At 38.7% G+C, this 25559-nt stretch overlaps 1 protein-coding gene across 1 annotated transcript in view; it reads right to left on the minus strand.

Moving 5' to 3' along the window:
• Positions 1-443: 443 nt before the first annotated feature.
• The window catches only part of NAALAD2 (N-acetylated alpha-linked acidic dipeptidase 2), a 34089-nt gene continuing 8973 nt past the window's right edge, over positions 444-25559 (minus strand). Inside the window, exons 6-19 of the mRNA XM_009881184.1 lie at positions 25309-25495; positions 23399-23492; positions 23020-23118; positions 20747-20832; positions 20042-20161; positions 19521-19603; positions 16680-16743; positions 13948-14015; positions 9187-9278; positions 7661-7751; positions 6741-7005; positions 3003-3084; positions 1496-1588; positions 444-633 (exon numbers count right to left, since the gene is read on the minus strand). Of these exons, the coding sequence (XP_009879486.1) occupies positions 444-633; positions 1496-1588; positions 3003-3084; positions 6741-7005; positions 7661-7751; positions 9187-9278; positions 13948-14015; positions 16680-16743; positions 19521-19603; positions 20042-20161; positions 20747-20832; positions 23020-23118; positions 23399-23492; positions 25309-25495 (1614 nt within the window). The remainder of the gene's footprint in view (positions 634-1495; positions 1589-3002; positions 3085-6740; positions 7006-7660; positions 7752-9186; positions 9279-13947; positions 14016-16679; positions 16744-19520; positions 19604-20041; positions 20162-20746; positions 20833-23019; positions 23119-23398; positions 23493-25308; positions 25496-25559) is intronic.

Consider the following 25559-nt stretch of genomic DNA (forward strand, 5'->3'; position numbering starts at 1 on the left):
TAACAGAACAAGAAAAATGCACATGCTGTGAAGTGTTATGTTTTTTCTCTTGAAGTGTTTTCTGCTGATCACTGCTATTCACGAGATTTACAGGTAGGTTGGCAAGTAACTAGTTTTGCAATTGCACATCCAAACCAACAGGTCCTCAAAATTGGCAGATCTTTCAGAAAACTCTAATTGGGAACTGATTCTTCCTTCTCCCCGGCCCCAAACTTGCTTCCATCTAAGGTTTTTCTTAAAGCTACAGTTTTGCTAGTGTCAGAGAAGCAATAATTTCTAGCTCGGGAGTTCTTTGATACGCGGAGCTCCTGCTCACCCTACCAGCACACTCGCACGCATTCAGAAGGTTGGAAACTCAGATGGGCAGGCAGCCAGGAGAGACTGCCGCGCTGTCATGGCCTGACTAGAGGGCATTTCTGACTGAGCTTTCCAAAGACATCATCCTATGCAACTTCTTTCAGTGTCCCCGCCGCTGCCTGCACAGTGAAGGCTGCGATGGAAATCTGCCTCTTTACTTCTTCCCAGGCTCCACGCTGATCTCCTTCACTTTCAATATCAAACATGGCATCGTAGATCCCCGGGAAGGACTCCCCAGCATACTTGTTGTGGCTGCTTGGAGCAAAGATGACATGTCTGTGGGGAAAGAAGAAAAAAATGCAGGTATACTAAATAAAATAACCATTAGCAGTGTGCGTGTTCATTATAGGGAGTGGAGCAGAAATCTCAAAAATGACTAACCAGTTGAATGATGGTCAGCAGATCTGGGAAAGGAATGGAAAAAGAGGGAAAAGAAAATCTATGGGAGAATTCTTGAGAAGAGCATGCTTCAGAGAAGAAGTGATCATACTGGAACAGAACTGCACAAAAATATCAATTTTGTTTGTCAGTGGTTTTTTTTTTTCTTAAATAATTAATAGTTTCAGTTCTGCCCTTAAATTGATTTTGTTCATATGAAGTATCAAAGCGTATTTGTAGCATGTGAAAGAGTCCTCCCAAATCAAAATAAACGCTAAAGTTACACTAATAAATGCAGGCAAGTAAAAAAAAATATCTGGACTTCTCTCTTCATCTGACTCTCACTACATCTGTTCTCATCCTCTCCTCCCTTTTACTCTACTCTCGTTTCTCCTTTCTTTTCATACAGTTGATGCTCTACTGAATCCTCACTTTGTACAGGTTTAAAAGAGCAAGTGGTAACAGAAGTAGTACTACATACCTGCAATTAAAAGTTGCAGAGTATGATGGCTAAAAACACCCTGAGTGCCAGACCCAAGAAGAGGAATTAGTCACCACAAGACTGGTGCAGCCAAGGAATTCTCCTTGGGGATATAAACAAATTCCACTACTCATCAGATCATAGCTAAACCAGAATCTGTTGTGCTATAATTCCTATATGAGGCCAATACAGCAGTTCAACTGACTGGTCAGTTAGAGTGAGGTTCCCCTGCAAAAATAGAGTGCCTTGGACAGCTGGTCAAGAAACTTGTTGCCTCACCTGTAAAACTTCCTTCCTGGTAAACCAAGAGGATCAATGAAAGCTCTTTCTATAAACATCAGCTGATCGTTCATGATTCGCACTGCGACTGGACTGCAGAAAACGGAGACAGAGACATTTCACACAATGAGGAAACATAATTTCCCAGTCTCATTGAAACACTTCTCCTTTCATTTTGAAAGGAAAAAAAAAATCACAAAGACAGTCTACAGTTTGCAAAAAGATGAGGTTTTGCAAATGGAGATATTCAATACACGTTATCTCAATGCATTAGGATTTCTGTGTCAGCAAACTCAACTACAGGACAGATGATTAGGGGATTGGAACATCTCTCCTATGGAGAAAGGCTGAGGGACTTGGGTCTCTTTAGTCTAGAGAAAAGAAGATTGAGGGGGGATCTTATTAATACTTACAAATACTTAAAAGGAGGATGCCAGGGGGATGGGAGCAGTCTTTTTTCAGTGGTGCCCAGTGATAGGACGAGGGGTAATGGGCACAAGCTTGAACATAGGAAGTTCCATCTTAACATGAGAAGGAACTTCTTTACTTTGAGGGTAGTGGAGCACTGGCACAGGCTGCCCAGAGAGGTGGTGGAGTCTCCCACTCTGGAGACATTCCAAACCCGCCTGGACGCTGTCCTGTGCAACGTGCTGTAGGTGACCCTGCTCTGGCAGGGGGGTTGGACTAGATGATCTCCAGAGGTCCCTTCCAACCCTGACCATTCTGTGTTTGTGTGATTCTGTGACTTCACACTATGCAAATAAAACGTGAACCTTTCTGATAGTGTCAGATACTTGTTTAGTATTAAATGGCACTAGAAACATCCCACTTAACAGAGGGAAGAGGAAGGCTGAGATTGATGTCAAAATACCTAGATTTTGGTGCCCACCCAACAAGCCACGTGTCCAAACTCCCACCTCTAATCTATACAGTAACATAGTAAGGAGGGGATTCAGCTGCCTAAATACAACTATCTGGTACCACACAAGGTGCCTAGGAGCACCTGCCCTCCAGCCACTGCCGGAGGGCACAGGAGTCCTATAGGGCCCTTACGTTTGCAAGCATCATGTGGATATCTTAGATACTCCGAAGCATCATCCTGTCTCCTTGAGGTGTTGAAAAAGTACAAATTCTGGCATCACCTACAACACTCAAGTGTAGGTGTCTATACACAGAGCTCAGTCCAACATTAACATTCACTGCTACCTGCCTTTCCATGTATTACAACAGTTTTAATGACAAGCTGATGCTAGTAATAAGCTCTACAGCTGATACTATTCATCACAGGAAGAAGAATTCATCTTAGCAGATATTACCTGTCTCAGAGTTCAAGGGTTCTATGCTACACTAATCAGAGAGATATGTGTAGTCACTGTAAAGAAAGAACTGCCACTCTGGGTACCTATGGCAGAGATATAGATATAGATATAGATATAGATATAGATATAGATATAGATATAGATATAGATATAGATATAGATATGAGACAAATTTTTTTCAGACTTACTCTTTCTTGTCAACTTGTTCAAGTCTCCTGTGAAATTCGGCTGCAGCCTTTGAGAAATTCACCACAGCAGAAAAAAGAGGATCTAGAAAAGGAAGGACTTTGTGAGCAACTTCAGAGTATCTGCTGACCCCAATATACCTTTCAGTTGTCCGGTGAAAAGCTACATTTGTTTTGCTGATACGATTGCATTAATTTTGTTGTCTTTCCACAATTCATTACCTTCCCTAGTGCAGACTTTGAATCATAGAATCATAGAATGGTTTAGGTTGGAAAGGACCTTGAAGATCATCGAGTTCCAACCCCCCTGCCATGGGCAGGGACACCTCCCACCAGATCAGGTTGCCCAAGGCCACATCCAGCCTGGCCTTGAACACCTCCAGGGATGGGGCCTCAACAACCTCTCTGGGCAACCTGTGCCAGTGCCTCACCACCCTCAAAGTAAAAAATTTCTTCCTAATGTTTAATCTAAACCTGTCCTCTTACAGTTAAAAGCCATTCCCCCTCATGCTATCACTACATGCCCTAGTAAAAAGTCCTTCCCCAGCTAAGAAGAAGAGCTGCACTACTAACAGTAATAGAGGCCAGCAATAAAGCAGAATGCTTGATAAAGTTTTCACAAGTATACACCTTCCCTCTGCTTGGCAAGAAAAAGCCTGGCTGGCACTGCAAACGGAGAACTCTGCAGTTTCCTTTTTAACAAAGGTGTGCACTGCAGCGTTTAGGTATAAAAAGGCTGACTTACACAAAAAATAGCAGCCCTTCTAGCAGGCTCTGGAAGGATAGCAGGATTTCCCTCTTGGAACGTTATGTCCTCTTCACATCATAATATGTATATTGAATAGGTGAGGTGTACAAGAGACAACTGTCATGGAACACCGTGATAGACAAGGTAGATTTTGAAGCGGATTGCTTGCTGTGCACATGCAGTAGGGTTACAGCGTGGGAGGTGTCTCTGCCATGACCCTGCGTGCCATCCCACAGTGCTGCTACTCAGACCCCGGGTTTTTGCCTGTAGTGCCTGACCGTGCGCAGGCAGGCTGGCGGGTCACTCAGCTCCTGCTCTGTCCCTGGCAGCTTGTCCAAGCCATGTGGAATGCCTTAGCCAAAGAAGCAGCAGCCCTTTCTTTTAACGACGATACCAGCTGTGATGGTTTTCCTGGGGAAGGGTCTATTTGGAAAAATTATCAATTTATGCAACTAATATTTGTGGAATACGTAAAAGGTGGATGTTACCAGGAGAAGAACTTCTGGCCTTACCAAAATTCAACTCTGTTATAAAGAAGGAAGATTTACAACTTGTACATTTTGCCCACAGTTTTCAGAAAACTTTAGATAAATCAGACTATCCTCTCTTTGATTGTACAGGAGTATGAGGCATAAGATTAGGTCATCTCCTAAACCTGGTCCTCTGCTGGCAATTATGGCCCTTCACTGTTTATAAATTTATTGCCACTGTTTACAAATTTATCACCCTATTTAGGATGACAGGCTTTCTGTTCCCAGGACTCCTATTGAAAGCTGTTCTGCAGTCTCATTTGCTCTTCTATTTCTAGCAAACTTTTTATTCATCACCAGCCTACACTTGCTCATTCTTGTATTAATACCTGTGTTTAGTTTACATAATTAGAGGCACAGATTTTATGTATGTGACCTGTTTACGGACTGCAGTATAGACAGACGCCTGTCACCTTGTCAGGGTGAGAATTTACACTTGTCCACAGCTGTGGCAATAGTTATAAGTTTGCCAGAGGACAGAGTTCTGCCCTGCTGACATCATGGTGATATCGTGGCAACCGATTATATTTCAGAAGCAGTAGGAGGAGATTTAAGACAAAAAAAAGAAAGGTCATGTGAAAACATTTAAGAGAATTTGTGCTCATGTTCACGAGCTATTCAGTGCTGTCAGAGTTTCAGAGTTGTTTTTTTCAGAAAATATCACATTTCTTTTTTTTCTCCCTGCAAAACTTAGTTCCTGATAGCATATGACTACAAGTAGGTATTTAATGAAAAAAGGTTTCCAGCCTTCATTGTTGCAGAGGAGCAGCTGAAATGTGAATCCAAAGTCAAATAAAAACCTTAATCTATCATTTTGAAGGACAATTATGTGATTTATTCAGGCTTAATTAACCATTTTCTGACATTCAGTGTTGTGAATAGGCAATTCCATGAAAATTCTAAGTGAAATGAATTTTAATTTTCACAGTATTGTAAAAACTAAATATACATTTTAACGCATTCTGATGTAACAGAATAAACAAAAATTAGACAATGTAGTTTTATTCAAGAAATAACTTGAAACTGATCAGCCATCAGAGAAGAATCTTTTCAGACTAAAAAAATATGCCTTGTAAAAAACTGGTCAAAAAGTGTCACATCTATAAAGTTATTAAGGAGAGGGTTAAGTGATATTTGGGGGGCAAAAAGCAAAAAAAAAGATTGCTCCTAGAATTTAGGAACAAAAAAAAAAAGATGCATTGGTCAGAAGGCAGTTTGGGCAACTTCTAATCTGAAATGAGAAAGAAACCCAAACAATGAAAATAAATCATTTAACAGAAATTTTCGTAGGTGTTCTACTACTGCAAAAAGAAAGTCCATGCTTGATGTTTCCTTTCAGGATATGTTGCAGTAAACACAAGGACATACGGAAACAAATCCTTGTGTTATGCAAAATCTAAGACCAGATGATCCATCATGTAACGCTTCCTGTCTTGAGTGGCCTTTTTACAAAAAAAGGTGACTTTTCAAAAGTGTCAAGAATTTTTCACCCAAGTCATTACATGAAGTTTTAAACTTTTTCATTTTCCCCAAACGAGGATTTGATTTGAGTTACTTCTAATGTTTGACACCATCCGAAAAAGTACTGCATCTCCAAAGAGCTATTTTATGTCTCTAAACTGTGGGGCCCTCAGATACCAAGTCAATTAGGACTGACTGAAAATCCTCCTTGGTACAAAAACACAAGGGGTGAATGAGGCAAGAATAAAGAAAGAAAGAGAGGAAGGGAGAAAGAAAGAAAAAAAGAAAGTGAAAGGAGAGAAAGAGAGAGAGAGCGAAAGAGGAAGGAAGGCAGGAAGGAAGGAAGGAAGGAAGGAAGGAAGGAAGGAAGAAGGAAGGAAGGAAGGAAGGAAGGAAGAAAGGAAGGGAAAGAAAGAAGATTACTGTGGAAGCTATCCTAGCCCGGGATGCAGAGCGCTCTGCCGCTTCTGACGTGTTATATATGCTTCATTGCAATGTGTTCAAGTGCTCAGCAAATGGATGTATTTATGCAGAAGAGTTACAGAAGTGCTTCTGTTGCCTACAGCAAGTTTCCCAAGGTCAGATGAAGTCTTTGGCTGAGGAGGAATGGGCACCTGTGTCTCCCAAGTTCCAGGCAGTTGCCATAAATGTTTAACTTGCCTTCTTTTTTAAGCAAGAAAGTGAGAAGCAGGGGCTGATACTGTCTCTTTGTTCTGCATTTGTTTGGGTTCTATGACTGCTTGTGAGCACTGCAATAATGCCCAAAATTAGTAATAAGAATGAAAGTTATTGTAACCCTCTCATCTATAACCCTCTCATCTATAATGCGTTAAACCTATGTTACGTTTAGAAAAAAAAAAAAAAAAAGGAGGCTCTTTATTATGATGGCAGAATTGAAACAGGAAAGTAAGGAGTTAAATTTCAGAGCTATAACAGATATATCACGTCCTTGCACAATTCTCGTTACTGCACGTAAGAAATACTGTTGTGACTATTACTCACCAAATGATACTTTGTAAGTTTTCAGTTGTTCTTCATGTTTCTTGGCCAATTTATAAATTCTATTGCTATATCCTTTTAAGGCTTCTCCATAATCTCTACAGTCAAATGGAATGACCTGGGAATCTGCCAGTTCATAAACCAACTTGCCTCGTAACTGGGCAACTGTAAGCTGTTTCTTGAAGGTGGGGTCATAAAACTTTTCCACTAACTCAAAGGTCTCATACACAGTGTGATAAACAGGATAATTGCTGAATTTGTCTGTTTTCTGAAAAAGAGCAAGCAAATTTGTCAGTGCCCTGTACTCTAACTGCAGTTAAGGGATGTATTGATCACTTAACGACTATGATGTTTTGCACAGTTTCCAAATTAAAAAAAAAAAAGCTATTTGCTACAAAACACAATTTACTATCCTTCCATTTTTGTGTGTTTATTTTAGGAAACTAAACCAACCTGAATCTATGGACTGTCGCACAAGATTAAGCAGAGCAGGCTTTCTTCTCTCTATCTACACAGACCTGCCCTCAGTTCCATCGTACAGAGATTGCCTTTGCTAAACGTGAAAACAGTTTGGCGTTTTGGATAGCAGAAATCCTCGATCATGGCTCCTAGTGTAGTTATTTCTGAACACAATCAAGGAAGATTTGTATATTAGGGGTCCTATTGATAGTACGGTGGAATGAAATATACACCTCCAATCAGATTCTATAAATACCTTTCTGTGAACTTGATAGCCTATAGAATATATGCATCACTGAAATGTTTTATTCTCCATACATTTAGGTTTCTTGCTAAATTAAGAAATGGCACTGATATACAAACCAGTCAAGGATTCTTTGAAGCTTTTTTATTAATCATGAATAAATGCTTCTAAAAGATGACTCAACACTATCAAATTTCTTCAAGCAATCTGGAAGTCTTACCCTATTCTTGGTATAACGGACTCTGCCGGATGCAATTCCCAGTCTCTGAAAGTAAGCTTCAAAATCACTGCCTGATCCCAGTTTGTTTATTCTACATGTAGAAAAGACAAATCTTAGTGAGACCACTTACTTTATAGTATAGTAGCAATTTATGCAAAATGCAGATTTTTCAAAGAAAAGGAGGTCAGTTTTTCTAGAGGGCACATCAGGGACACTAGTAAGATCAGAGACTAGATGAGTGGAAAGCTTAATTACTCTAACTGGTTTTATTCCACCACATTAATTCAGTATCCCATATTACTAGGAAGATCTTTCAAAGGTGGCAGTCCTGCTTATGACATTGACCACATTTAAAAAAACAACATACACATTATGCACAAGTGCCATAAGATTGTATCAGACATGTCTCTGCAATCTTCAAACATTAATCATCTATTTCCAAACTAATATGAACTGGGCAGCAATATATGTAAAGACAGATGTGTTTATATACTTAGCATTTTCCATAGTAGAATCAAATACCGATAAAAATTTTCCACTGCAGAAGAAACAATTAGCATTTGTTACTTACAAGTAAATATTGCCATCTACTGGGTAGGTGTGGCAAGACAGAGGAAAAGAGAAGAACAATGATAATTTACGACAGATGTAATATTCTAAGTATTTTCAAATATTTATTTAAGTTTTACATTAAGTTTTAGCTTTATATGTCTAGCCTGATGAATAATTGGTGTTTCTCAGCTAAAAGAAAAATAATCCAGCTAAAGTTCTTCTGTTAGTATAGATTTCTGTAAGGAACTATTTGTATCAACTAAGACAGGTCAGATCTGTTAGCTTTTTCAAAAGGCAGAACTCTCAGCGATTCTAATGAATCTAGATGCTCATCATGGCCTGAAAAACAGGGCAACACATGCAGAACACCGGTCAAATCACAAAAAGGGGCAGTTCTGTTTACGTTGTGAATATCTGTTCACATTGTGAATTAGATTTAGCCCTGCAAGTCACAGGCTCAGACAGTGGGTTTGAGTTTTTAAACGTTCAAATATGAAGTTTTTATAGCTGCAGATATAGATTTGTAATGTATTACATTTACATCCATTGTATAAACAAAGAATAAGTATCAAGAGAGCTTTTTAATTACCACTCTAGGCAGTTTCTTTCAACCGAGCATTTGCTTATCCTAACAATTTTGGTATTATCTCATCCAGAAGGGTGACTAAAGTGTATTTTGAACTCTCCCCACCCTGGTCGTTTCTGACTGCTTTCTAAATTGCTTTTCTACTAATAAAAGGCCTTTAAAAAGTGTGAGGTTGCATTTTACAGCAGGCATAGATGTCATCATCATTTAAAAAAGAAGTAATAAAATTTTATTTTATTTTACTTTAAAAGATATTGCTAGAGAGTCACAATGTACTAAAAGATTTTCTATTGCTGTCATTAACAGCACATCTTGAAAAATTCTGGAGAGTAGCCACGCTATGATATGATGAAAATATTGGGAAAGAAAAACCAGATTAACAACATACCTGGGATAGCTATTATTTTCCGTTGCAGGATCTTTGTCAAGCCAGCTGTCATAAAGAGACTTATTTTCATAACCCTCATCAGGGCTTAAAATCTGGACAGGAAAACATTACAGTCTCATTGGAAGTACCTCTAACTTAATTCAGTATCAAAGGAGACCTTTACTGCTATCTGCATCATTGTTAATCAACAGCATTGCTGCATGCAGGGAAGTACACATACACTGTTTACATTTGTTATGTACCTTTATGGTTCCCAACCATGAAAAGCATCTCACAGGCACTCGGAACCAACCACAGACAGTGGGGAAGAGCAGGTTAAAGGCTAAGAGGGCATTAGCTGGAGCTTATCCACTTTGGGGGGAAGCAAGTCCTCTGGATTTCTAGGACTTCTTACCACCCTACTATTGCACTGTGTATGTACACACACAACTCCTCCAGCAGCCAGGATGCCCCAGCGGCTTTCCTTTCAGCATGCAAAAGAGACGACAGCCCTAACCCTGTGGAGGTTTATCCCATACAGCAGCAATATTCTCGCAAGAGGCTAAGCCTGAAATCTGGCTGGTGTTGCTGTAGGAAGGGTACAACAGAATTGTGCTATAAAGGGTCAAAACCAGTCATTAATTATATTAAAGCAGTGCCGAGGGGACTCAAGCAAGACTGGAGCACCATTGTGCAAAACACTGTATGTACAAATGTAGGTCCCCCCCTTACCTTACCTCAAAAGCTATGTAACAGGATGGAAAAAGTATTACTACAGCGATCATACAGCCAGGAAAACTATGAAAGGCTATAAAATTAGTTGATCAAAGCTCTTAGAAAATCTGTGGCAGAGGTAAAAATAAATCAGGACTCTGGCTCCGGCCTCCATCTACACTTAGACAAACTTTAATAATCAGGGTTCTTTAAATATAAGATTGGTTATGATATGCAGAGGATTGGGTTTGTTATTCTTTTTTTTTTTTTCCAAAATACGAAGCATAAATGTTCACAGCTAGATACATGGTCCCACAGTATTGTCAAGACTTGAATTCTGTGTTGAAAATATACGGACTCCAAATTGAAAACCCAAGGAGTTGTGACCTCTGAGATTATGTCAGCAGCTAGCAGAAAAATAACAACTTTGTGAAATAACTGCTTGGCTGCTGTCATTTTCAGGGCACTTTGGTCAAGTTCTAGGGCTAAATTGAAAATGGCACATTAATAAGAGCAAGCTGAACTCTGACATACGGGAGTAAAAGTACTCCATGCTCTGGCAGAGATGTTATTCTGACAGCTCTGGTTACATAAAACCCATTGGCCAGCTTTTTCATACAACAGTGACAGCCTAGTAAAACATAAAATTTGCCCTTAGATCCAAATCTAGAATCAGCATAAGCTTACTCCTACCTCAAGGGAAGATGCAGGGTTCTTTAAGTATTTAAGTATAAATACGAAGTAATGATGTAATGATCAGAACAGGGGAATTGGAGTTGGGACTACTGCAGACGCTGGCTGGTGGTGACCAATTGTCTAAAGCCTAGCAGTAGAGCAGCGCCAAAAAAGACCTTCAACAGCTAAATGTCCCATCTGTATGCTGAGGACCACACTTAAACGCAGAACTCCTTGAACGATGACACTTCATGTGTACACTACATTTTTTTGGTGAGAAGTGGCTCACGAAAAAAAAAAGAAGAGCAAAAAGATCTTGGGATGTTGGAAATTGGACTTTTTCATATGAACAGAAATTAATTTCTTTTGGATGTGCATAATTATCCACATCTGCACTAATGTTCTTTCACATACTGGGCTTTCTGAGTGAAATTCAATCCCATGCAAAAGCCTAATGCAAAGCATAGGGAACGTTTCAGTCCTATTTGCTGTTTCCAAGAATTAGCTAGGACTCCTGAGGTGCGCAGGACTTCTCACGATTCCTGTTCAAGAAACTAACAACCAGGATATGCAAAGACATAGTGGGTTGAGGCTTTGATGTGTACATCTAGCTTCCGAATGTCATCCAAAACCAAATGCATTGCAGTTGGAATAGCAAAACTAAGAATATAATCACTCTGCCTTAGTCCTTCTAGCTCTTACACAAATTAGGGCTTTTTTCAGGTTAGCGAAAAAGAAACAACTGATTAGCAAAGGCACAGAGAGTAGTCTTTGGTTATCTTTATCAGTCTTTGGTTATCTTTATAAGAGGCTACCTAAAAGCAAGTAAAGAAAGAAAGAATAAAGAAAAATTAGGCAGATCCCTCTGCAAAACAGAGATTCCCTGTTCTAGCTGTTGCTTTATTTTCTCTCCTTCTTTTGCTAATCCAATTCACTGGAATTTTTAGAGACCTGGAGAATAAAGATGTCTGAACCCTCAAATGAATTTTATTCTGTGATGCTAGAAGCAGTGAGCCAAGTTAAAAATGTGCCACATTTCTACAGCGTCTATCAGTCATCTGTATACATGCTTCTATGCCAAGAAAAATGCTATCTGAGTTAGAAGTGGTCCTTCAGCAAACGCCCTTTGGTATTCCTGACTTCTCTCCAAAAGCCCATCAAAACATCTCTTTCCTTGGGAAAATTCCAACAATCTCTATGAAAAGTCTCACAGAAAAGATCAAAAGAGTGTAAGTGTTCTAGAGAAAGGTTTCAGAACCGGTGATTTATGGATTGATGGAGGTCACTGGTGGCACATCAACACTGGTAAATGAAAGGTTTGGAAATGAAAACTACCATGTTGAATCACTGTAAAAATTGAACCATGATTATATTTTTCAGAAAGATGAGAGGCGGTGCCAGGTTTAGCAGTAAAAAAAGAGGAAAACGCTTCTCTAGAAAAATGTGGCAAAGATGTGTCTCAAATTTATATCGTGAGACAGAAAAAAAAAATGAGTAAAATGAAAAAAAGGATTGCAGATGAGATTCTTTGGATGGAGACAATACAGTAAAACTGGGGAAAGTGTGCTTCAAATCTGTACAGAAAGCAGAGAACAGCAGAGAATGAGAAGGTTGTTGCAGAATCCTGCTCTGTGGAACAACAGAAAAGAAAAAAATAGTTGCAGGTTTTGTCTAGAACAAACTAACATTTGTTCTAAACTAACATTTGTTTGCTAAAAAAAAGATCTAAGATTTTCCAACAGCTGTCTTAAGGAGCTCAAGAAATAGTGAGACTTTTCACTGACAACTTTCTACCATAAAATAATTCCCTTTACACATGAAGCTATGAAGAATATGGATGAATATAATGTGCTTCTAGGAGCTTTTTAGCAAAGAAACCGCATGGAATTATGAAATAGTTGTCACACTTTTAGTTGTTTATATTATGTGTCTACTGTTAAAAGCTTAAATAGCACTGAATAGGAAAAATTTCAAAAAAGCCAGTCTCAAGTACTTTGTATGGTATTTGAATGGAAGTTTTCTACTCAAACCCAGCATTAGTTGAATAGTTAAGATCGAGTGAGGTATTATTTTTAGCCCAGAGCAGTTTTTTTTTACTTTGTTTATCTTTTGCAGAAAACCGGGTCCCTGAGTAAGTGGCTTGCTGCAGAGGGAAAGTAAATTATTTTATCCAGGGCCCTGCAGCACTAGGGACATAGACATTTTTACAGGTGAAACAAAATGCCCTTCAGTGTGCGAAGTGTCACAGCCAACGTTTGATCAAGCACGGCTTCTTCCCCAGCAAGGAAGAAAGAGTAAGCTAGAAAGGACTGATAAGAAAAGAAAATGTAAAAAAGAAAAGAAAAATGTGGCAATAGCATAGATAAACCACCGCAGATTCAAACCAAGGCATTTCCAGTGTTAAAAGAAAGTGCACTGCATTTCAAAATAACTCAGGATGAATGCACCTAATGGGATGGGAGACCAATAGCCGGAGTCACCCTACCAAGTGTCATTACAGTGCAGATTTTTACACTGGACCAAGTCACCTGGAATCCCTTAATATCAGGAAGAAAATATATTTTGTGAGTTCTGTGTGTACAAGAGTAGACAACCATATTTGGTCAAATGAATCTCATCCTAAAGGTACCTGTTTCTACCCGTTGCCTTTGAAGGGAGCCTATGTTGCTTAAATCAGAAAGTGGTGTCTTCTGTTAACTGAGATGAATCCAGATCTGAGGAGAGTGACAATGGCTCACGCTAGGTGTCTAATCTGGTTAACTCCTCATACAGCCAATGAAATTTCATGCTTTAATGGATAACAATCTTTCAGCCTTATGATAATTCATCCTGAGAGGTGAAAGCAAAGGAGGCATGATTAGACCACTTGTAATCATGCAAATCCATACATCTGGCCTGCTAAAAAAACCACTCACTCTTTCAGTATTTATCACAGTATTTCAGGGGCTCAGTGAGATATGAAAGAGATTCTGGGGGAACAGACAGGGAGAAAATGGTAGCTACCCAATGTGAAAATTAATAGATTCTCGTCTGCACATGAAATCGAAATTTAAAATGCAATTTATTTCTTTGAATGCTTATGATTTTAGAGACTTGATCATGCTCAAGTGTTTTATTACCTTGTTTTTATTATTTTTTTTTTACTATATATTACAAATAATATTCCATTTATGCCAGTGACACATTTCAACCTTTCTAAGAATACTGAGGAACTGTGAGCCTGGACTGTGTACCACTGACAGGATGTTTTGCTATTAATTTTGGTGCAATCAATATTCTTCCAGCACAGCAATAAGATAAATCCAATATTATTCAATAATCCAATTTTATCCAACAAACTTGCAGTTTTACATTCTTAGAAAGTCACAAATAATAGACATTCTGATTCTGTACCTCTTTTGTCAGATTATATACCAGTTTGTAGAGAAGAGGGGTGCAGTCAACTCTTAATGTGTAGTTACCTGAAAATGAAACAAAGACATGGAATTTTTCCCTTCACGTACCAGTGGCATTATCTTCGTAATGGATTAAACCCTGCAGTCCTTTCTTAGACATACTTCTTGACTCCAAGGCAAGAATTTATATCTTGCCTCAAAATACATACAGAAATAGACCACTTGGTCACACTGTATAAGCTACCGCTACTACCCGACAATGATGCATTGGTTACCGTACATACACAGTAATGCAATTATGCCTTCCCATAGTTCTAAAGTATGCCCAACTGTCCCTCGTTAGCTACAACCCCTTGTCACTCATACGCTCCCTGAAGCTTGTGTTAGACAGAAGGCAGTGGTAACATCCTGCTCTTTGCAGGATGTTAAAATCAAAGTCAGTGCATTCAGGAACTGTGCAGGAGGAAAGACATATTCTCTGCAAGATGTTTGAAGAAGTCTTTCAATGCAGCTGCTGCTTCTCTTATCATAAAGAGTATTTTTTCAATGTTTTTGCAGACTGTATCTGAACAACAGGTCATATTCTGAATAAGATACGAGAAAGATATTTGGCATTTTATGTTTCAGAACTAAGTCTCACCCAAATAGGAGGCAATAAAGATGCACAGTAATGTTTTCATCTACTGTCTCCTAAACCTTCCCTTTTACCAGCACGTTACGGCTTCTACACTTCATAACCCTGAGGTTTCCACACTGCCTGCAGGCTATGTTGAGCTAGGTGAGTATCTCGCACCAAAGTTGTCAGCTACAGCAGTAAGGGCTCCACCGACAAGAAACTATGGCCACGTTTGGGACAGGCAGGAGTATAAAGCAGTCTTCTCTATAGACTACAGCCACCGCACAGGAGCTGGGCAAACACAGGAGCTGGGCAAGCACCTCAAATACAGACAACAGCAAAGAAGGGAAGAGGGGTGAGAAGACTTGGACATAATAAAACATAAGATCTCGGATAACACTGTTAATAGGTTTTGATACGGCTTTAGACCTTTGAGTCATCCTTTGCACAGTGTGTACTTAGAAGAGGACTAGACTGACAATTACAGAAAACCCCATGATGATGGAAAAAATACTAGATAATGTTAATAATGTTTTCAAGGAGAGTCTGTATTTGAGAACTGGAAATTAAAGTCACAAAAATGCTCAAAAGGAGGACCCACTATTCTCCTTTTCATTGCTAAAGGACAATGAACAGAAATAATTTGCTGTCCAAAACATGGCATAAGAGGTACTGTGGAGAATGTATGATGATAAACAAAATAATTGGCAGAGTACATGGATGCTATGGCTCTACAGGGGATTTTAATGCTCAGTCAGGTGAAAGATGTCCAAGATACTTAAAACAGTACACTGAATACGGTGTTCTTTTCCATATTACATATTTCTTTTCCAGTGCTTTTACTTTCACGTTTTCTTTGATGCATAAAGCACGAGACATGTTTGAATAACCAAGATTTGGAAGAAAATTGTTAAGGCAGCAGCATGTTGGCTGCAAACCAACTAAAAATATGTGCTGCAATCCATGCTGAGAATATGAAGCAGTTGTAAAGCTATTATTTCATTTGTGAGATCTTCTAGGCGTGAAATTCTGCTCTACTTTTTACACAGCATGTAGGCTGTATAATTGAAGGAAGAGCTCTAACCCTCCCTATACCTCCACTCCAACTGAAGGTTTAGAAACTGGGTTTGGCTTTTCTTCCAACCCTTTTGTGACAGACAAAATTTTCTGCTGATGGGAACAAAAAGAGTTTTTAAATATGCCTGTTGATACCTATTTTATTCACACACAGTAAGCCCAAATAAGTAGGGTTTAACATGGGAAGAGCAATGCCCTAAATAACTGAGGTTATGATCCAGGACAGCTTCACAGGACTCTACTGACTATTATTTCAGCACAGATAACAGTATATGAAGTCCTGTAATAAAGCTCAGTATAATTTAAGGATTTTGTGATTTAGGTCATAGTGTTGGATCTAAAATTCAAAGCCCAGTTTCTAAGCAGCATTCCTATATCACAGATTCTTCTCATAATCTGAAGGGCATTATAAATTGGATAATGGTGGATCAGGTTTTTTTGTGAAACACTCTTCAGCACTGAAGAGCCATGCCGTAATACATATATAACTCCCTGCGTATTCTCCCTGTTCGTAGCAATGAACAAAGGTGATCACACTGGCCCAAAGCACCAAAATGGGTCCCACCCCCCCAAAATGTAAGCCTAAGGTCTCAACACCAATTGTCTTAAGATCATAATAAATTAACGTCCCGAAATATTGTAATTCCACAGGGAAAGGAGCTGGAGCTGCAAACAGAACAAGCAGCAGTCTGTAATATATTAAAACTGTAACTGTAAATTAAAGCTAATGCAGTTAAGAGAGAGTTTAACAATCAGACCACTCAGTTCATTAGCACAGAATACTAAACTCCTCCAGAAGATACATTCTGGACCCCAGACACGTGGGCTGCAGCTCATGGATGGTGCTATTTGCAACAACAAAGCAAATGAGAATTTAAATTGTTCTCTCTCTCCACTTAATTCAGTATTTGCTACACTTATTCTGACCATCACATTATCTATTCTACGTTTGTCAACTCTGGATGCAATAAATAATACACAGTGAACTATTAAAAATGACATCTGTGAAGTAAAGTGAATTTAAAAATAAGACACACCTTCTATAGAAGAATCTGTGTTGATATAAGCAACTGCCCGTTCCTGGAGGACTCTGGCATTTTCCTGGGGTTGTAAAAGTGTAATTATTACTTCCAATTAGTGACATTTAGTCAAGAGTACATTAAGTGCACAATTTTTTACAGCATTACCTTTAAGAACTCAGTCAGGATAAGTAGCGCTATGTACCTTACTAATTACATTAATGTTTGAGGATGGGTCAATGATCTGGGCATGTGAAATTCCCTCCTGCTTTCTGGGACATAATTTGTTGTGGAAAATTTGTTGTGTGGTCCACAAAATGTAGGTACTGCCTGCTGCATCACACAGGAGCAAGATGGAACAGGAGAAGTACAGAACAGCATTGTACCGGGGTAAATTAAGGTTATACATGTATTTTAACGCCACACTTGCAGGGCTTTGTGAACACGCAATATGTGACTGTGAGGTCTGCCAGAATTCTGCCACCCTTTTAATCCCTCGTTATTCATGTGAGCTCCCAGCACTGAACTCAGTTTTAACCCTGATAAACCAAGTATTGCTGTCCTTTCTACACTCCTCCGTTTCGAAAAGGGATGAGTCAAAGCACTGACATTTCCTATACAAATAAATTTGACTGACTGTTTTGAGTCAACCAAGCATTGCTTTCATGCTAAATATATACAGACACGTTTAATTTTTTGGAAACTGGTAATTATGTTGGAAATTGATATTCTCATCAGTAAGTGGTATTTTACTAAGTGTTGGCTTTGTGATAGATATTCTAATTAGGTTAGTAATTGTTATTTGATTCATTCCATTTATAACCCAGCTAATCATTTGTAAGTCATGTGAACTAAAAATTGGTTTGGTAATTGGTAACTTCATAAATAAATTGATATCGTCAAAACAAACAGTAAAGGAGATTCCGAAAAAGAATATGAAGGGAGGGAGCAAGCCTATATATGCATACATAAGACCTTGCATATATGCAAAAGTGTATTTGCAACATGAAGAAATTCCTTCATTTATGAGCAATGGAGATTGTCTATGTAACAAAAGGATGTTGCCACAGTTGCAGAGTCTTTTTGTTGCACAGAAGATGGTGGATATAATGGGTTAATTTTCCTCAAGATTTAGGAGATGACAGATCTGGCAGCTGCAGAAAACATGAATGTAAGCTGTGAGGAATGTCCCTAGAGAAACTGAATCTAATTTATGTGCCAAAGAGGAGGAACGCACACCCCCAAGATAAAGCAAGAAAACAAAAATATAATATAAAAATATCAGGTTCAAATATGAATTGTGTTCATGGTTTTCTAATCCAGTACAGCTGCTGTTTCATGAAATAAGGGATGATAGATTACTAGATATTAAATTATTAAACAAAAAACACTACAAAACAGCAGTAGCAATATGTGAACAACCCAAACATAAAAAGAACTAATTTATTCATGACTTGCTCAAGAGAAATTGATCTTTTAAGTATCATTGGTTTATATTCCCCATAATACAATTGTGTGTTTTTTCTTGATAGCATCTAAATATCTGCACAGATACACAAACAAAGAAATCACAAATATTTTTTTTATATTCAGTATACTTTTGTCATCAGTGGAGTTCAGGTGGGATGAAACTTAATTGCCAACTCTTTAAAATCTCTCAGTAAATGATTTAAAAGATAATTTAAATTATGCTTCCTTCATCTCATGTCCCATAAACCAACAGTAAGATGCAGAAAGTTTATTGCAGCTGGAAGCCAAACAGTTTATGGGAGAGAGAATTAGTGCAGATCCAAAGGAACAGAAATCTCAGCTTTGTTAGCAGAAGAATGATAGAATCCCTTTGGTGTTTTTAAGTGTGTTTCTGGTTTTATTCCCTCCTCTGAAAGGTGTCATTTTGCTATGTAATTTTTTGGTTTACTGTAAGACATGCCAATAAAATAAAAAAAATAAATAAAATTTTATTTTATAGATTTTGAAAGCTCTATCCACATATCTAATTACAACCTTATCAATAAAATTCTAACAGAAGAACAAGATAACACATTTCTTCTAAACAATTCAGTACTAATAAATTGGCATAGTTCAGCAGAAATGTGTTTCATCAGACAATGTTTTGCCTGCTCTATTTCTAATTTGGATTTTACAGACAAAGCAATGAAAACTCTGGCAAGACCTATATGACTTAGCAGGGCTGAACAAATCCACTTACAGGCTTAAGAGCTGACCATGCCCAACATGGAAAGGAAGAGAAAAACATTCAGAACCTTACTTCTGAATTTCTCAACATCCTTCTATCAGACAGGAATATAGTCAGGGATCCCACGACAGAGTTAATCAATTGTCCTGCCCCTGAGACTCTATGATACTGGAAATTTCACAGAAATTTGAAACTATTCTCTCAAAGAATACCTACCCTTTGCTTTGCCCAGGAGGACTAATTTCCACACAAAGGGCTTGGTGTGCTTATGGAACACAGGCACATGATCTGGAGTTCAGTTTACAGAAAATAAGGAATTTCTCAATTAGAAGGTTAGAAAATAAGCCAATTTACGTTATATAAAATGCCATCCTTCTCTTAAATGAAGGGATAGATTTCCACATAGACACCACTGAGGGATATTAGCTTTGAATCAAAGTAGATTTTTAAATCTTAGAAGAGCTAGTGCACTTATGTTGTAAGAAGTTAAGTAGGTGATTTCTATAAATCTATGAGAGCGTCAGAGTACCTGAAGGAGTCTGTTGTGCTCCAATTTTACCTTGGAGCTATTGATGGCAGTCTAGGAATAGATGCCACTGGGTACTGCAGCTGCCTGCAACAGACTTTCAAGTTTTGCTTTCTTTACACTATTTTTGATTTACCTCAGCCCATTCTGTGGATCCCAACAATCCAAATTCTTCTGCATCCCAGCTAGCAAAAATAATAGTTCGCTTAGGCCTCCAACCTGCAAACACATAGTTAAATTTGAAAATTCAACTTAAAGTTAGAAAGTCTAGTGAAAGATCACCACAGTTAATTGAAATCACTTAAAAAAAATAGCAGCTAATTGATATAGCAGTAAAAAAAAAAAATTCTCTCTAAACTCCTTAGAGGAACACATTATTGCAGAGGAATTTCTTCTTAATGCAATATTTTCACGCCACACAACTAAGAGGATACTATTACACTGATGAGAGACATGAGGGAATAAATTCAGCCAACTAAGATCCAATGGTTCATATGCACCTCCTCAATGAATTTGCATCTTTCATAATGAGAAATACAACTTTCTGTAGAGGTGAAAATTTCAATCAACATGACTGCTTATGGGAACATTCAACACTGTTCTTCAAAGCTGCTGTTTTCCGTATCCATCATTTTATGTCTCTAATAAGTCATTTACCTTCCATTTTCATTTTACCAAAGCTCCGTACAACCTCTTGCAGAACAGCCGTACCCGTAGTTGGATCGATACCACCAAACACCCAAGAGTCTCTATGACCTCCTAAAATAATATATCTGTCTGGAAACAAATACACAATATCAAGCCTTAATTAAAAATGCATTTAAATTGCCTGTATTTCCTTTGACTGCATCCCTACTTATTTCAAATGAAATATGACGTTTAATACCAGTGCTACAAATTTACTTTTTAAGGTAACCTGCAATCATTCACTTACTCTACTGAAGTACATAAATGAAGACAAGAACTATTTTATACATATTTTTCCACTTAAAACTCTTTCATGTATATGGCCGGCTATTAAGTATCAACAATAGTATATTGAGGTCCCAAATCATCACTAGTTTTCTGTACCTTGCATTGTGTTAATTTTTGCAAAGGCAAAATGTATGAATGATGTAAGGGGAAACCTACTGTAAAATGACAGGCATTATAAAAAAAATATCTGACATCTATCATTCCAGCATTCCCATTCAAACATATTCTTGGGAATGCCAATGAAAAACAGTGTGTTGGGTGGGACAGGACAACAGATTCCGTATTACCTGGCTATCTAAAAAACTTGAAGTTTCTTGCAACATGAGAACAATTTCACCAAACACAAATTAAAGAAGCAATTAAAATCTTCAAACACCTGGTACTCACCTGGTTCCACAGCTCCTCTGAGGATGCCAATGACGTTGTAAATTCGTGTAATTTTATTGTTTGTATGAACATGCATTCTGACTTTTCTGAAATGAAAAGCAGTATGGTGTAATCAGTTCTGACTGAGAAGGCAATAAAAAGTCAACGTAGTAAGTTGTAAGCCAGAAAGTTTGTGCTTCGCTTCTGCTTTGTGTGCTCAGCACTGTTCATGCTGTATCAGTGTCCCATTTTTTATTTCAGATTAACCTGCTGACAGAAAGATGCCTTAGAGACAACAACCCTATGAAGTGGGTCAAACTATAAACTTTCAGACGTTTACAGAATTTATTGAACTGTTACTTATGGGAGTCAATTGGATAATTGTGTATTAGAGGAGTAAACAGAAAAGCATATACAGTAATGGATTTTGACCAAAATGGTATTTGTGGATATACATATTTTTATAAAGAATACACTTTGGTTTTGTAGCACAATTCTGTGCAATAAGATCGAACTTGGAGAGAAGGTCATTAGAAATAATCATCCAGGAATAAATTGAAATCTCTCTTTAGGACAGCAGATCTATGTGAACAAGATTTGTCAATCCTCCATCCTCTCCCTCTCCCCAGTAAAATCCACTTGTGAAACTTTTAAGAAAGGAAGAAAATTCAGGTATTGGGAGAGTTAAAAATAATGTAGTATCCAGCCCCTCTTAACCTGTAGAAGAAACAAAGCATCAAGTAATGCTTTTTTTTATGTCTGGCAAAACACCAGGAGTTTCACATTTGAAGTTATCTTTTCAGCAGCAAATCTGCATAGCTGTCAAAATCAAAACCTACTTCAGGACAGCTACTGAATCTTTGCCCAGAAAATAACTGACACCAGTGCCTTGAGCATGCATATAATTGCACCCTTACCATGTGCAAGTGACTTTCTACCTCGTCTCAAAAGGTTCATTTTTATATGGAGCTACTCTGAGAAAGAAGTATATATAGGATTAGCCCATATTTACAAAAACTGTTACCATATCAAGTAGCAAGATGTTAAAAAGTGCATTCAAAAATATTTCCCATGTGTATGTTTTGTGGATGAATCATATTGTTTCTTTTCTCACCGTTCCTCTTCAAGACATTCCAAACAGCACCTTAATTATGTCAAATATGCTTTTTTATTCATTTATTCTTACTTTATTCATTTTCAGATAGTGTTAAAGCAGAGCAGAAAAGAATAATGATCAATGAAGTCTTTATAAAATTATATATTCAGACAGACTCTTGTTTTGCAGGAGGTGGAGCAGCGTAATGGTACATCATTTTTACACACCGTTCATGGTGGTCCACTACCAGTCCTCAGAGAATAATACCTCATGTAAACTGGAAGTATTTTATGTGAAAAGGTGATAGAAGAGTGATCTTTAGCTTTATCTATTGCAGCTGATCAGTTATAAACAAGGAAGGATGCTACGACAGTCCCTGACAGCCAGTCGAATCCCTAATCATCAAGTGCAAGGGTTATGTGGCTTGGTCTGCCAGAGCGCGACTCTGTTGGTGCTGGAGGCCAGGACAGTTGTGTTTCTCTCCTAGAGCTGGAAAATATAAACCGCCAACACAGTATTGCTAATCCAACTGGTCAAAGGCTAGTTCCTCCCAAACAAATTAGTAAGATATACGTGCTCTGGGCTCTTCTGTCCTGTTATTGTTCAGGGCTTTAAACCATGGGGCCTTGCAGATTTGGGGAACAGTTGATGGACTCCCAAATCATTGCCACAGTTCTAAGTTCACAGAAACCCCATGAGACTTCCAGTGGACAAGGGAAACACGAGTAGAAGAGAACTACTGAATCATCAGTCCTTCCCTGTTTGACTGCTATAGGCTGGCTGTCCTATTGTCCCCTCAGTCATCAGAAACAGGAAAGAAAAGACCAAAGCTTGAAGTGAGGAGGAAGTTTAGGCTTAATTCAACAGTATTAATAAAACGTCTACTTACTGCTATATAGTAATTTTTTTAAAAGGACCAGTGAAACAATGTCTGAACCTTAAAGTAAGGATTGAAATTGGAATGACAGGGCTGGACCTATACACTCTGAATTTCTCTCTCCATTGACACTTGGAACACTGAGCAAACCCATAGTTTTGATAATTGATTTTCAAATTCTAATAGACATCACCAAGTGTTTCCCACTCAGAAGGAAGTAAATTTCTGCAGAATATATCTAGATGTATTGTTTCACAGATTTTTTTATTGTTGAGATTTTTTTTCCCAATATTTTATAAACAGGCAAGTGTTAAAACAGACCTTGTAGAAGAGTTGTCTGCAAATCCTGGCCCTATGTTATAAGATACATTGAGACTTCCCTTCCAACTGCTGTCTGGAGCTGCGGATCCTCCCATTCCACTGTTAAGAGAAAACCAAAACAAATGCAGTTGGCCAGTAGGCTAAAACCTTAATTCTCTTAATGGTTACTGCACCTTAAACAAGGTGGGTTTACAAAATTCTTAAAAATATTATGCCAGAAACAGATTGCTTTGAATTTTCCACATTTTCTGAAGTACACACTACTACAAAAGAACTATAAATACAGGTAACAGCATAGATTTTACCACCTCAGTCTAACAAATTTTGTGGCACATTTGTGAATACTGACTTCTGGTGAGGAGGACTGATGTATACTCACCGTAATAATACTTCTGCATCATGATATCCAATGGGATGAACTGGGATTTTGGGAATCCCTACACCTTCATTAACTTTATACCTGAAAGTGTACTCTGAGAAACCAGAACAAAATGTCAAGTTTATAGTGTTCTTAGCAACTTTCACCAAACTGGAAAAACTTTCGAACAGTGCAGCCACACAGTAGCCACAAGCATGCATCATTTTTTTAACTCTTACATCGTTTCTTAGATATTGCTTCAAGGAAACCAAAATGTAATGACAGAGGCACAAACCCAATAGTGCATCTGCACAACTGTGTAAGGCAAATCCCCACATTTCACAGAATCACAGAATTTTCAGAGTTGGAAGGGACCTCTAGAGATCATCTAGTCCAACTCCCCTGCTAAAGCAGGATTGCCCAGAGCACATCACTCAGGACTGCATCCAGGCGGGTTTTGAAAATCTCCAGAGAAGGGGACTCCACACCCTCCCTGGGCAGCCTGTGCCACTGCTCTGTCACCCCAACTGTAAAGAAGTTTTTCCGTGTGTTGGAACAGAACTTCCTATGTTCCAACTTGCGCCCATTGCCCCTCGTCCTGTCACTGGGAACCACCGAGAAGAGTCTGGCTCCATCCTCCTTCAACCCACCCTTTAGATATTTGTAAGTAATAATAAGGTCTCCCCTCAGCCTTCTCTTCTCCAGGCTAAAGAGTCCCAGCTCTCTCAGCCTTTCCTCGTAAGGGAGATGCTCCAATCCCTCAGTCATCTTGGTTGCCCTTCGCTGGACTCTCTCCAGCAGTTCCCTGTCCCTCTTGAACTGGGGAGCCCAAAACTGGACACAGTATTCCAGTTGTGGCCTCACCAGTGCCGAGTAGAGGGGGAGAATGACCTTCCTCGACCTACTAGACACACTCTTCCCTATGCAGCCCAGGATTCCATTGGCCTTTTTGGCGACAAGGGCACATTGCTGGCTTATGGGTGATTTCCTGTCTACCAGGACCTTCACCTCAGAACTACTTCCCAGCAGCATTTGATGAGAGGTTAGATTTGCTGCCCATCCATATTATTGCATCTCCTCAAAGTTGACTGTGGGACAACCAAGCTGGTGTGTGAGGTGAAGGCAGCCCCTGTGCAACCTGTTTACACGCTGCAGAGGACATTCACAGATGCATTTACCTATGTCGAAGACAGTCAATGTCTCTCTGAATCTGGTGGCCCAGGCACACACAGTCTATCATTTTTTCAGTATTGTGTTGTCTTATGCACCCAACAATGGTCACACAAGCCAGTGAGCTTTCCAGAAGCACCCCTGTGTTCCCATCCTGTTGGCAGACAGGACTGGTTGGCACCTTAGTTCATACTGTGTTCAGCATGCCTACAAGGACAAGACAAGTACACGGTGCCAAATTTCAAAAGACTCCAGGCTATTGTTATTTTTAATACAGAAATTTTAGTCCCTGTAAAGAGGATTTTAAATTGTTTTTCTGCTTGGAATTCAGGATCAGCAAAGAAACATACCTCCAAGCAAAACTATTACTCCTCTTTGATGGTAGACTATAATCTAGTTTAAACTGGTCCTCTTGAAAAACACTGATATTTAAAAATGGCTATCAATTCTTAGCCATTTTCTACTGCTTCACAGTCTGTAAACCTACGTGTCCTTCTTTTCTAAGAGTTACAAGGCTAGGATCATACAAAGAGATTTTCTTAAAAACTTACTTTCCCTGACTAACTCAAGAGCAACCAGTTCAAACGACATACAGGTAGAACTTAGTCTGCAAAGGGAAAATGAACTACTGCTAAAAATAATTTTAAGCAGCTTTTTTCTTTGCATCTGTACTGAAGAGAGATTAATTTCTAGAGCCACAATAACTTTCAGCACTGGTTTGTAAAGTACTCGATGGCCCAGGGTAGAGATCTTTCACTCACCTTTTGCAGGATAACCTGGTGTAAGAGGGTCGCCGGCTCCATTCAGGTTTAACACATTCCCACGCTGGGCTCCTCTGCCTGGGAGGTTCCATCCATTTGGATAAGCATATACTCCTGGGGCGCAGTAGTCAGCAGGATCTGAATAAAGTATGATCCCCTGGGCTCCTGCTAATATGGCATTTTTAACCTGTGAAATTATTTGCTTTTAAAAGAAGTGCCTTTTTTTTTTTTTTTTTAATGCAGTAATAAAT

The sequence above is a fragment of the Charadrius vociferus genome, unplaced genomic scaffold (genome assembly GCF_000708025.1).
Source record: "Charadrius vociferus isolate BGI_N301 unplaced genomic scaffold, ASM70802v2 scaffold1, whole genome shotgun sequence".
NCBI lineage: Eukaryota > Metazoa > Chordata > Aves > Charadriiformes > Charadriidae > Charadrius > Charadrius vociferus.